We start from the raw sequence: 12,290 nt of genomic DNA on the forward strand, positions 1-12,290 counted from the left end.
CCGGTCTTTCCCCAGCGCCGAGATGGAAGCCCTCGTCGTCCTGGAAGGCGATCGATGACGAACTGTCAGCACGCCTGCTCTGCTCCTGACACAATGGAGTGTCTTAAGCTAATACGGGGCTTAAAAAAGAACCCAAAGCGTGGAGCAATGTGAGGAGGCGAGGGTATTATGTGGCGGTGCTATGTCGGTATTGACGATATTGAAGGCAACCTAAGGGGCTTCGAGGATATCATCAAAATGGGTATGAAAAATCGTCGATGACTGGCCAGGAGAATGATGACAGTGACGGGCACTGACAGCAGTGGCATAGGTATCTTTGAAATGATGTGGAATCGAATAATCGAAAAACATTGCCGTTATTGAAAAAGATACCGGCATCGACTGAGTCGAAGTCGAATCAATAGGGCGTCAAGGACACAGAAGGAAAACGGAGGTGTCGAGGGCATCGATGCATGGAGGCGGGCATTTATGCCGTTTGTGGCATGGCCACGGGCATCAACTATAGGGCCACAGACGTTGACGGTATCGATTTGGACAGACTCAGATTTCCAAGTGTACATGGCATCGGTGCCCCAGACACGTGTGTCGGTGGCATCGATATGGACACGTATGGAATCGATGGCATGGATCTCCCAGTCGATGAATTCCATCCCGGCATCAACGCCAGTCCTGGAATCGGCATGGGCATCGATGCCAGCCATAAGGCTGGCATTGGCATCAACGCCCATCCACGGAATCGAGCCGGCATGGATACCCACCAATGGGACCCACCTGGGCATCGAATTTCACCGATGGGAGCAGCCTGGCATCGACTGCCCTCGATGGATGCATTCTAACATAGATGCCCATGGATGAAACACCTGGGCATCGGTGTCCATCGATGCAAAAGGACCCGGCACCGATGCCATCGACGGACGGCCATCCGGCACCAATGCCATCGACGGACAAGCCATCCGGCACCGATGTCCATCGATGGGGACCATCCGGCACCGATGTCCACCGATGGGGACCATCCGGCATCGATGCCCACCGACGAATCGATGTGGCACCGATGCCCACCGATGGAAAAGGGCTGGACATCAGTGGGGAGGATGGGGCATCGATGGCATCCCCAAAAGGGGGGGTGGCATCGATGAAGTGACCCTGGGATCGTTAAAAAGTGTCTCGGGCAGCGGTGGCGGCGACCCGAGTATGCATGGCAGTGACTAACAGCGTGTGCGTCAATGGCATGCATCCGGGTAGGGACGGCACCGAGGAAGCCCAAGGAAAAAAACAGTGCGTAGGAGGAAAAAGCCTGGTAGCACTGAAAAGCAAAAAACATGGATAAAGGCATCAGGGCACCGTGGGGGGAGGGGCGCTGATGACATATAAAAGCCCAGGGCGGTTTAGGAGGGTCCCGGTGTAGCGATAGGGTATCGACTGCGTGAGGGTACCAGGGAACGAAGTACTTGAAGCTACAGAGGTCCTAAAGTTAAGGAAAAAATCCCTACCCCACTAGCATAAGCAAGCAGTGTCACAGAGATACTCGCAAGCTGTTTAAAGCTAACTGAAAAATGGGGGAAGGGAAGGCTTCAGTCAGTTAACAGCCTTAAGATAGTGACAGGAACCGACCGAAAAATAAGAATTAGTACTCACCGAGCGTCGTAAAAACGTACGCGGAGGGAGACCTGTGCAGGGAAAAGTGTTTTTTGAAGTGAAAAGTTAAGTGTTTCCATGAGGTAATTAGTTAAAAAATCCTCACAGAGCTCCAACCGCTATGCTGACTGCAGAGCGGAAAAAAGAAGACTGAGGGAGACACCTGTGGCTCACAGGGATAATTGCAGGCTGGGCATGCTCAGTGCACCCAGTGTGCCAGTGTCAGTCAAAGCTTGTTGAAACTTTGACAGAAAAGTTTTCCGTACAGGGCTCCATCCTCGATGTCACCCATTTGTGAGGACTACCATCCTGCTTGTCCTGTGAGAAAAAATATTTCTCCTTTGGATTAATGCTGCAATCTCGCTAAACACCACTGCCGGTGTGGGGACAGCGTCCACACTTGCTAGAAGACGGAGAGATACCGAATGGCTGAGGTCACTGCAGGGATATATCTAGGGTGACGTCAGCTTTGAAACCTGACTCCTTCTCCATCTGCTAGCAGGGGAACACATAACCCATTGGTCCTGAGTCCATCTGGCTACATGCTAGGAAATAGTGCACTCCTGCAAATGTTTTTTTCATCTGATTGAAGTAAATGTAATCAAGAGTTAGAACCAGCATCAGCATCACTGTTCCTACAGGAAATAAGACTTGCACTATATCACCAATGGATCCCTGCCAGCACCCTGTAGAAAAGCAAGATATACAGCCATGACATCCAGTAAGGGCAATAATATGCTAACAACCTCTCTACCAGTCAAGCAAAACAGAATGATGGTCCCAATCCAGGGCATTTCTCCCCAAGCACTGAAGAGTGGGCAGCAGTTTCTCAAACAGGATATGCGGTGCAACCATTATGGGAAGTGTCCTTATGCTGCAGCAGTGGTAAACAGATCTGTCATGTAATTACTATTCACAAGTTTTAACTTCTGCTAATTCAACCACTACTCTGTTTTGCTACTACGGTCCAATATATGCTATGTACTTACTGTTGATTTTAAAATTTTAATTTATTTAAAATAAGTGTGTATCAGCAGTATAAGCTGCTGTGAATCTCTTAATTTATGTTATGTGCAATGTATTATTTTGGTTAGTGGCATGCAAGGATAACCAAACTTTACTCACCCCCACATTTTCTTCTTGTACTTGTCTGCCAGTTTTAAGATTACTTCCAAGTAAGAATTTCTACCTGCAGCTCCTGTGTATCAGACATAGCATATCAAGATAGGACCAGAAAATATTTGAAACAAAGAGGAAGAATTTACATTTTCTCCTTACCAGTGTCAAGGATGTGAGGCAATACAGAAATAATACAGAGTTGATGATCTTCACAAGTCTTCGTTAAAATACTTTCATTAATGATCTGTAAAAGCGAAGCTGTATTACTTTGGCTGATCAAACTATACAGAGAAATAAATGACCTGTAGTAACATCAAGTTCTTAAAACTTTCTGCCTTTGATATCCAACAATTTCTCTCAGCTGATGTTGCGTCAATAAGCATAAAAACAATTTTCTAAGTCAAATTAGTCTTGCAAATAGAGCATAATATTTAATACAATTTGTTAACACTTTAATTTAATAACAAAGTAAATAGATAATCTTAGCAGCATACAAAGAATACCCAGTGGTACACTGACATTGACAAACAAAATTTAATATAACGACAAACTAGCATAAATATTATGAACTGGAAATCTGGATGACCTACAGCGAATGTACAGTAGATAAAAGGGTATATAGGCACCTTCCCAACCTCAACAATATTACAAGTGGGAAAGTAAAGAAGTAAACAAATATGCAGCTGACCAATCAAAAGTTTAGATTTTCCTGGAACCGAGAAAGTGCCCCAGCAGCCCAACGAGGCCAGATCCAATTCCTACTCTGAAATTCGAGAAATCACATGACACCATAAGTCTTGTACCTAATGAAAACATACTTTGTCAAATTTTTATTAAATATTTATTGTGGGAAGGGGCTCAATGATTTGCAAGCACAGAGCAGACCTTATATATAAGCTTCCTGGTGCTTTTTCACAAAATAAATCCTTCTGTTCAGCCCTCTGCTTGAGAAGATGTCCACCACATATGAAGTCATGATCTTCCACCACATTCTTCCAGCAGAGGGCTGAATAGGAAGGATTTATTTTGTGAAAAAGCACCGGATAATAAGTGCGATGAAGAAGCCTGTTTATAAGGTAAGATCTGCTCTGCCCATGCAAATCAAGCTACATTGAACCCCCTCCCACATTAAATATTTAATAAAATTTGACTTAGTATGCATTTTCATTAGGTATAAACATAAGGAAAGAATTGATATAAGCATGATGGATCACAAATAGCTGTCCAAAAACTGACACCAATCCCAGCTTTTTAGAATTACCGTATTTTTCGCTCCATAAGAGGCACCTGACCATAACATGCACCTAGGATTCAGAGCAGGAAAATAAAAAAAAAAAATAATGGTGTGCTAAACCGGCTCTGTTCCTGGGCGTCTATGTGTCTTATGGAGCAAATTAGAGGAGGACAACATTTGTTTTGGTCCCCATTTCATTTTCGGGTCTGGGGAGGGTCATTTCTGTCAACTCCCTGGATCAAAACATGTTTATCCTTCTCTTTGTTGGGAAAAAAAACCCCATCCCAACCCTTTAAAGTTAATTAACTACAACCCCCCACCCCCCAAGACTTGCCAAAAGTCCCTGGTGGTCCAGCAGGGGTGCGGGAGTGATCTCCTGTACTCGGGCTGTCAGCTGCCAGTATTCAAAATGACGCCGATAGCCTTTGCCCTTACTATGTCACAGAGGCTACCGGTGGCATTGGTCAGCCCCTGTCACATGGTTGGAGCAATGGATGGCCGGCGTTGTGGGCCGTCCATTGCTCCTACCATGTGACAGGGGCCTACCAATGCCACCGGGAGCCCCTGTGATAGTAAGGGCAAAGGCTTTCGGCACCATTTTGAATACTGGCAGCCGACGGCCGAGTGCAGGAGATCACTCCCGCACCCCCGCTGGACCACCAGAGACTTTTGGCAAGTCTTGGGGGGGGGGGGGGGGGGGCAGGAGGGTGGGGGTTGTAGTTAATTAACTTTAAAGGGTTGGGATGGGGTTTTTTGTTTTGGGGTTTTTTTATATTTGCTCCATAAGACACAGACATTTTCCCCCTACTTTGGGGGGAAAAAAAAGTACATCTTATGGAGCGAAAAATACAGTACATTGACTAACATGGCTAAATAGTCTGTCTGCTGACAGGCATTTGATGTCATGAAATAGATGACTTGGAAACTAAAAAAAAACCCAGCAGAACCTCTCCAAATATCAAATAAAAAAAAAGGGGGAAGAGAAGAAAATTATTCCTTACCTGCTAATTTTCGTTCCTGTAGTACCATGGATCAGTCCAGACAGTGGGTTATATCCCCCGACCAGCAGATGGAGTCAGAACAGAGTTTGAGAGCGTCAGCATATAGAGTAGTGCACCCTCTGCTGGAGCTCAGTATTATGCATAGCAAAGCCCAAAAGCAAAACACAACATTTTGGATCCAGATCCGTCCCCAAATAGGAACAGAGAAAGATATAAGTAAACAAACGGTCAACGGGACCACCAACAGTCAACTTGTGAGGAGCTGTGAACAGTAACAATAATCAGAGACAAACAGAATGAAAGTTACCTGGAAGAATCCGAGCAGGACCTAATGAAACCCCTAGTGGCGGGCGTCTGGACTGATCCATGGTACTACAGGAACGAAAATTAGCAGGTAAGGAATAATTTTCTTTTCCCTGTACGTACCTGGATCAGTCCAGACAGTGGGATGTACCCAAGCTTCCCTAAACTGGGTGGGGTCCTGAGAGACCTGCTCGGAGAACTTGATCGCCAAAAGAACCCGTGTACTGAGGCGCCAGGTGTAGTCTGTAATGTCTGGAAAAAGTGGGCAACGACTTCCACGTCGCCGCACGGAAGATTTCCTGGGAGGAAACTGAGCGAGATTCCGCCCAGGACGCCGCTTGGGATCGCGTGGAATGAGACAACACGCTGCGAGGCGGCACCCGCCCCGCCACAATGTAAGCCGATGAGATGGCGTCCTTTATCCAGCGCGCAATAGTCATCTTGGATACCTGAGAACCTCTCCTCGGTCCTGACCAGAGGACAAACAAATGATCGGATACCCGGAAGTCATTGGTAACCTCCAGGTAACGGAGCAGCACACGCTTGACGTCCAGGAGCCAGAGAGACCGGGGTTCCTCTGGAGCGAACGCTGGAAGCTCCACCGTTGGATTGACGAGGAAGGCCGAGACCACCTTTGGTAGGAAGGATGGCACCGTACGAAGGGAAACCCCGGAGTCGGAGAAACGCAGATAAGGGTCCCGGCAGGACAAGGCTTGGAGCTCAGATCCGGCGAGCAGAAGAGATGGCTACCAGGAAAACCGTCTTGAGGGTCAGGTCCTTGAGGGAGGACCCCCTCAGGGGTTCAAAAGGAGGGCCCGACAGCGTTCGCAGCACCAAGTTGAGGCTCCAAGAAGGGAAAGGATCCCTGACCGGTGACCGTAGGTGTTTGGCACCCTTCAGAAAACGTGCGATATCCGGCTGAAGGGGTAGAGAGCAGTCCTTCTGTACCAAGACATTCAAGGCCACCACCTGAACCCGGAGCGAATTATAGGCGAGACCCTTATCCAGACCATCCTGTAGGAAATGAAGGATCAGCGGGACAGTCGCCTCCATGGTTTGGACCCCGCGGTCGGAGCACCAGGCTTCGAAGACCTTCCAAACTCGAACGTAAGCGACGGAGGTCGAAGGCTTGCGGGAACGAAGCATCGTTGAGATCACTGTCTCCGGGTAGCCTCTGTAGCGGAGACGGCGCCGTTCAAAAGCCAGGCCGCAAGACAGAAGAGTTCTGCCTGCTCGAAAAATACCGGCCCCTGACGCAGAAGATGAGGAAGATGGGACAGGCGAAGTGGGCCGTCCACAGTCATCTGAAGTAGATCTGCGAACCATGGCCGACGGGGCCATTCCGGGGCGACGAGAATTACAGTCCCTCGATGATGTTCCAACCTACGGAGAACCTTGCCGACCACAGGCCAAGGAGGAAACACATAGAGCAGTTGATCCGACGGACACGGAAGGGCGAGGGCATCCACCCCCTCCGCGCCGCGCTCTCTTCTGCGGCTGAAGAAGCGTGGAGCCTTGGCGTTGAGAAAGGTCGCCATTAGATCGAGGCGTGGAGTCCCCTAACGACGGACGATGAGCTGCATTGCCTCGGAGAGAGCCCACTCACCGGGGTCTAGCTGTTGACGACTCAGGAAGTCCGCCTGAACGTTGTCCACCCCGGCGATGTGAGAGGCCGCTATCCGGACGAGATTGCTCTCCGCCCACTCCATCAGGGAAGTTGACTCGAGGGAGACATGCTTCTTCTTGCCCCCCTTGACGATTGATGTAGGCCACGGTGGTGGCGTTGTCAGAGAGGATCCTCACCTCTCTGTGTCGCACCAGGGGAAGAAAACGCTGGAGAGCGAAACGCACGGCTCTCGTTTCCAGGCGATTGATCGGCCACTTTGCCTCCTCTGGCGTCCAAGTCCCCTGCGTGGCGCTTCTTTCGCAGACGGCGCCCCATCCCGCGAGGCTGGCATCGGTGGTCACCATCACCCAATTGGGAACCTCGAGCGAGACTCCCCGAGCCAGATGCGAGGGGACAAGCCACCAATCCAGGCTTTTCCTGGCTAATGGTGGAAGCGGCAGGATCACCTGATACTCCTGGGAGACTGGTTTCCAACGGGATAGCAGGGACGCCTGCAGTGGACGCAGGTGTGCAAACGCCCAGGGTACCATGTCGAGGGTGGAGGGCATTACTCCCAGGAGCTGCAGATAATTCCAGGCGGTTGGTTCTTCCAAAGCCGAAAACCGAGACACGTGCTCCCTCAGGGCTTGTGCCTTGTCCTGGCGCAGGAACACCATACCCCGCCGGGTATCGAAGCTCGCTCCTAAGAAATCCAGGTGTTGCGAGGGCACAAGGGAACTCTTTGGAAGGTTCACCACCCAGCCCAGAGAGTGTAGAAATTGTACTACTCTGGCCACTGAGGTCTGACCATGTGAGAAGGACTTCGCTCGAATCAGCCAGTCGTCTAGGTACAGACGTACTAGGATACCCTCCTTGCGGAGGGCCGCCGCCACCACTACCATGATCTTTGTGAAGGTCCGGGGTGCGGTCGCCAAACCGAAGGGACGCGCCTTGAACTGAAAGGGTTGACCGAGAATCTTGAAGCGAAGATACCGCCGGTGAGCCGGCAAGATGGGAATGTGCAAGTATGCTTCCGAAAGATCCAGTGAAGCGAGGAATTCTCCCTTGTGCACTGCGGCAATCACTGATCGAAGAGTCTCCATGCAGAACCGGCTGACCCCGAGGGCCTTGTTTACCTCCTTCAAGTCCAGGATGGGCCGAAAGGAACCGTCCTTTTTGGGAACGATGAAGTAAATGGAATAGTGGCCCAAGCCCACCTCGAAGGGGACGGGAACGATGGCCCCTATTTCCTGCAGTCGGTCTAGTGTTTGTTGAACTGCTATCCTCTTGAGATCCGAACCGCAGGGGGAGAAGATGAACCGGTCCCTCGGGGGGCGGACAAACTCCAAGGCGTAACCGTCTCTTATGGTGTCCAGCACCCACTGGTCTGTGGAGATAACTGCCCACTCCTCGTAGAAGTCCATGAGGCGGCCTCTGATCCGGGGAGGTGAGAAGTGAGCTCCTTTGGCATCATTGGGAGGACTTTGTGGGCGGATTTCCCTGCCCTGGACCCTCTCTCGCGGGCCTCCGCCCACGAAAGGAACGAGACCAAGGCTGGGATCTTGTCGGCTGTGTCCGGGAACCGGACTGCCGGTAAGACCTATAATGTCGCTGTGCCCTGGCCCTGGTTCTACCAGAAGAAAATGACCTGAAGGAACGCTGTCTATCCTCCGGCAGCCGATGCACCGAATTTTCCCCCCAGTGACTTGATGATCTGATCCAGGTCCTCTCCAAATAAAAACTTCCCCCGAAAGGGGAGGGAGCCAAGGCTAGACTTGGAAGAAGCATCCGCCGCCCAGTTGCGAAGCCACAAGAGCCGTCGGGCTGCTACAACCGAAACCATGGACCGCGCCATTACGCGAAAGATCATACAAGGCGTCCGCCCCGTATGCTATGGCAGATTCCAGACGGTCCGCCTGGGCGGCCTCTTCGGGGGGCAACTCCTGAGAGGTGAGAAGCTGCTGTACCCAGAGTAAGCTGGCCCTTTGCGCGAGCGAACTGCACATCACGGCCCGCATATCTAGGGCGGAGACTTCGAAGACCCTCTTGAGGAAGGTTTCTAGTTTACGGTCCTGCGTATCCCGCAGGGCCGTTCCACCCGTGACTGGGATGGTCATCCTCTTGGTCACTGCTGACACCGCTGAATCCACCTTGGGCACCTTGATAAGATCCAAAAAATCCTCAGGGAGCGGGTATAGCTTTTCCATGGCGCGTGTGACTTTCAAGGACGCCTCTGGAGTGTCCCACTCCCTGGTGAGAAGCTGTAGGAAGGACTCATGGATAGGGAAAGCCCTTGCCCTCGGACGGAGGGTGGCAAGTACTGGATCCCCTTTGCGAGAAGAGGTGGCGACGGCAGGAGCCACAGGGATCGGCGGATCTGGAGGTGGGTCGAGGTCCAGCTCCTGAATAATATGGTGGATGAGTTCATCCAGCTCTTCTTTTTGAAAAATCCGTAGGGCTCGAGGGTCATCCCCCTCCGTATGTCCATCTGGATGCGCCTCCGGGGGTTCCGGGGAGTCGTCTCTCACCGGCGAAGCCGCCCCCGTGGTATGCCGGGGTGGCACGGGAGAGGGACCCGGCAGGGATCCAGGCATAACGGGCGAGGCGGTGAGACCAACAGCAAGTTTAGGAACCTTGGGGGGAGGGGCCCCCAGGGGATTCGGCGCCTGCGCTCCCATACCCTGCAAATAAGCCATGTGCATTGCCAGAATAAAATCAGGTGAGAAAAACGGGGAGCTGATTGGAATCCCTGGGGGGGGGGGGGGGGGGGGGGGGGGGGGACCGTCCTGGGAGCCCCGGGCGGGCAAACCCCCTGCCGGGGGCAAAGCCTGTTGAGAGCCAGTGCAACCAATCCTGTCTGCATCTGGGAGTGAGTCCGTCTCACGCTGTCCCCCTAAAATGGCCGCCGTTCCCGCCAAAGGCGGCGTCGTGGCCGGCCCGTGCCGCCCGGGCTGAGGAGGAGGCAGGTTCGAAATCACACCGGAGGACTGCAGGGTGCCTTCCCCGTCGGGGAAGCACCGCTCACAAAGCCCCTCCCCCCCTCAGAAATTGATTCCCCGGTTCGCCGCACGCCTCACACCTCGAGGACCGCGGTATGTCAGCACCGGGAAAAAAGCCTCGGGGGGGGGGGCAAAAACGAGCTAGTGCCGCGGGGGGGCCTGGAATGGCCCTAACAACCCGCCGAAGGGGTCCAGGAACTGCGGGAGAAAACCCCCGTTTCAGTTGAGCACACACCCGCGGGCGGAGCTTGCGAACCACGGGACCCACAAACGACGCGTGGAGCGGCCGGAACCACCGGCATCCATGGGGCACCACCAAAAAGAAGCAAACCTGTGGAGAAAGAAACTCAAAAAACTTCCACTTACCCCAACGGAAGAGGAAAGGAGTACAGAATAGAGAAGGCAGAGCCACAGACACACGCCTCCTCAAAAATTGAAGTTTGGTTTTTTTTTTTTTTTTAATTTTAAGGATCCAAAATGAAGAGAAACATAAGACAGGGAAATACTGTGGAGAAAAAGAAAGAAATAACCAAAAATGAAGAAACCCTGTCAATCTGGGGGAGCTAGTGGATCCCCCCACTCACATCTGCTGGAGTCAGAAGAATACTGGGCTCCAGCAGAGGGTGCACTACTCTATATGCTGATGCTCTCACACTCTGTTCTGACTCCATCTGCTGGTCGGGGATATAACCCACTGTCTGGACTGATCCAGGTACGTACAGGGAAGAATTGTTACTCATGCAAAAAAATACCAACAAATGCAGTTATCTACACAAACTGAAACCGGTATCAGAAAACAACGCTCAAAGATGTAATCTACTGCCTCCCGCTACACAATGGGCCTCAAACAGTCTCAGAGACCAGTGCTATAGTTCCATCTGTTTGAGACATGCACCATAATGAGGATCCTGCCACAAGTTTATACAGCTTATGTAATCCTTGAGACAGGCAATGGGTGGTCACCGAAACATTGGCCAATGTCTGGGCATGCTACATAAATCCATAAGTGCTAATACTGTTTTTGTGCTACATAAATTTAAGAGATAAAAACCTTTACTAAAATAGCACTTAATATATTTCTCTCAAGCCATACCAACTACTAAAAATTAAGAATTGAGAATATAGGCAACTGAACTACTGAATGATGGAATCATAGTGCTGGCCTCTGAGACTGCTTGAGGCCCATTGTGTGGCGGGAAGCAGTAGATTACATCTTTGTGCATTTTCTGATACTGGTTTCAGTGTGTGTAGATATTGCATTTATTTATTGGCATTTTTTACATGAGTAACAATTCCTCTTCCCTTTTTTTTTGATCATGAAATGGATGACTGCATTTCACATTAAAATTCAAATCATAAAGTTTTAAGTTGCATGATTCCAGAATATTTTTGATTGAGAATTCCCTCTCTATATTTTTGCAATTAAGTATTAAGGTGAACTGTCATTCATATGAGTCAGAAAAAGATCATGTAATCTGTACTGGACACAACAAGTAGAGTTTGCGGAATATAAGCACTTTCAAGACTTTTGCTCTTGCAAACTTACCTCTAGGAGTTCAGGTGGGGGTGCACTCTCTGAAAAGAGATCCAGAGCACGAGTAACTATATCAGCTTTTGATCTTCCACCATCATAATCAATGGGGTCTTCTCCCTTCTGAAAAATCTTGATTGTGGGAAATCCTCGAATCTGGAAGTTACAAACCATATAAAACAATCATTTCAAAATACAGAGACAAGGTATCTCATTACAAAAGGAAAAATGATAACAATGTTAACTTTAACTAGTGCCACATTTCTTGGCTTCACGTCACAAAACAGACCAGGTTCTATCATATCCAAATACCAAAGTTCTGATTCCGAACTCCAGCAAGACAATGGATTATACAGCTCTCATGGTGTAATCTTGGGAGCAGGGAAAAAATTCAGAAAAGTCAAAGTGTAATAGTAATTGGAGTTCATTCTGAAGTAGAGAGAGCGTTACTAGCAGTGTTCCTCAAGGATCAGTCCCTTAGCTTGGTTCTTTTCAACATTTTCTTGCGTGACATCACAGGAGGATTGTTGGGAAAAGTTTGTCTTTTTGCCAACGATATCAAAATCTGCAACAGGCTACACAGCCAGGAAGGTGTGGAAAACATGTGGGATCTAGTAAAGCTCAAGGAATGGTCAAGTGTCTGGCAGCTAAGATTAAATGCTAAAAAATGCACAGTTATGGATTTAGGATACAAAAAACCAAGGGATATGTACATTGAGGGTGAGATTTGTAATCACAAAAATAACCCCAGGATCTGGGTGCGACTGTATCCGATTATTTTAAAGTAGCCAAACAGGTGGATAAGGCAACAGTAAAAGGCAGAAAGATGGTTGGGTTCATAGGGAAAGGCATGATTAGCAGA

At 49.8% G+C, this 12,290-nt stretch overlaps 1 protein-coding gene across 1 annotated transcript in view; it reads right to left on the reverse strand.

The window, feature by feature from the left end:
* PDIA6 (protein disulfide isomerase family A member 6) overlaps nt 1-12,290 on the reverse strand; it is a 166,606-nt gene that overhangs the window by 29,215 nt on the left and 125,101 nt on the right. The window contains exons 8-10 of the mRNA XM_029595893.1: nt 11,444-11,584; nt 2,914-2,998; nt 2,761-2,833 (exon numbers count right to left, since the gene is read on the reverse strand). Coding sequence (XP_029451753.1) covers nt 2,761-2,833; nt 2,914-2,998; nt 11,444-11,584 — 299 coding nt within the window. The remainder of the gene's footprint in view (nt 1-2,760; nt 2,834-2,913; nt 2,999-11,443; nt 11,585-12,290) is intronic.

This window comes from Rhinatrema bivittatum, chromosome 3 (assembly GCF_901001135.1).
Source record: "Rhinatrema bivittatum chromosome 3, aRhiBiv1.1, whole genome shotgun sequence".
In the NCBI taxonomy this organism is placed as follows: Eukaryota; Metazoa; Chordata; class Amphibia; order Gymnophiona; family Rhinatrematidae; genus Rhinatrema; species Rhinatrema bivittatum.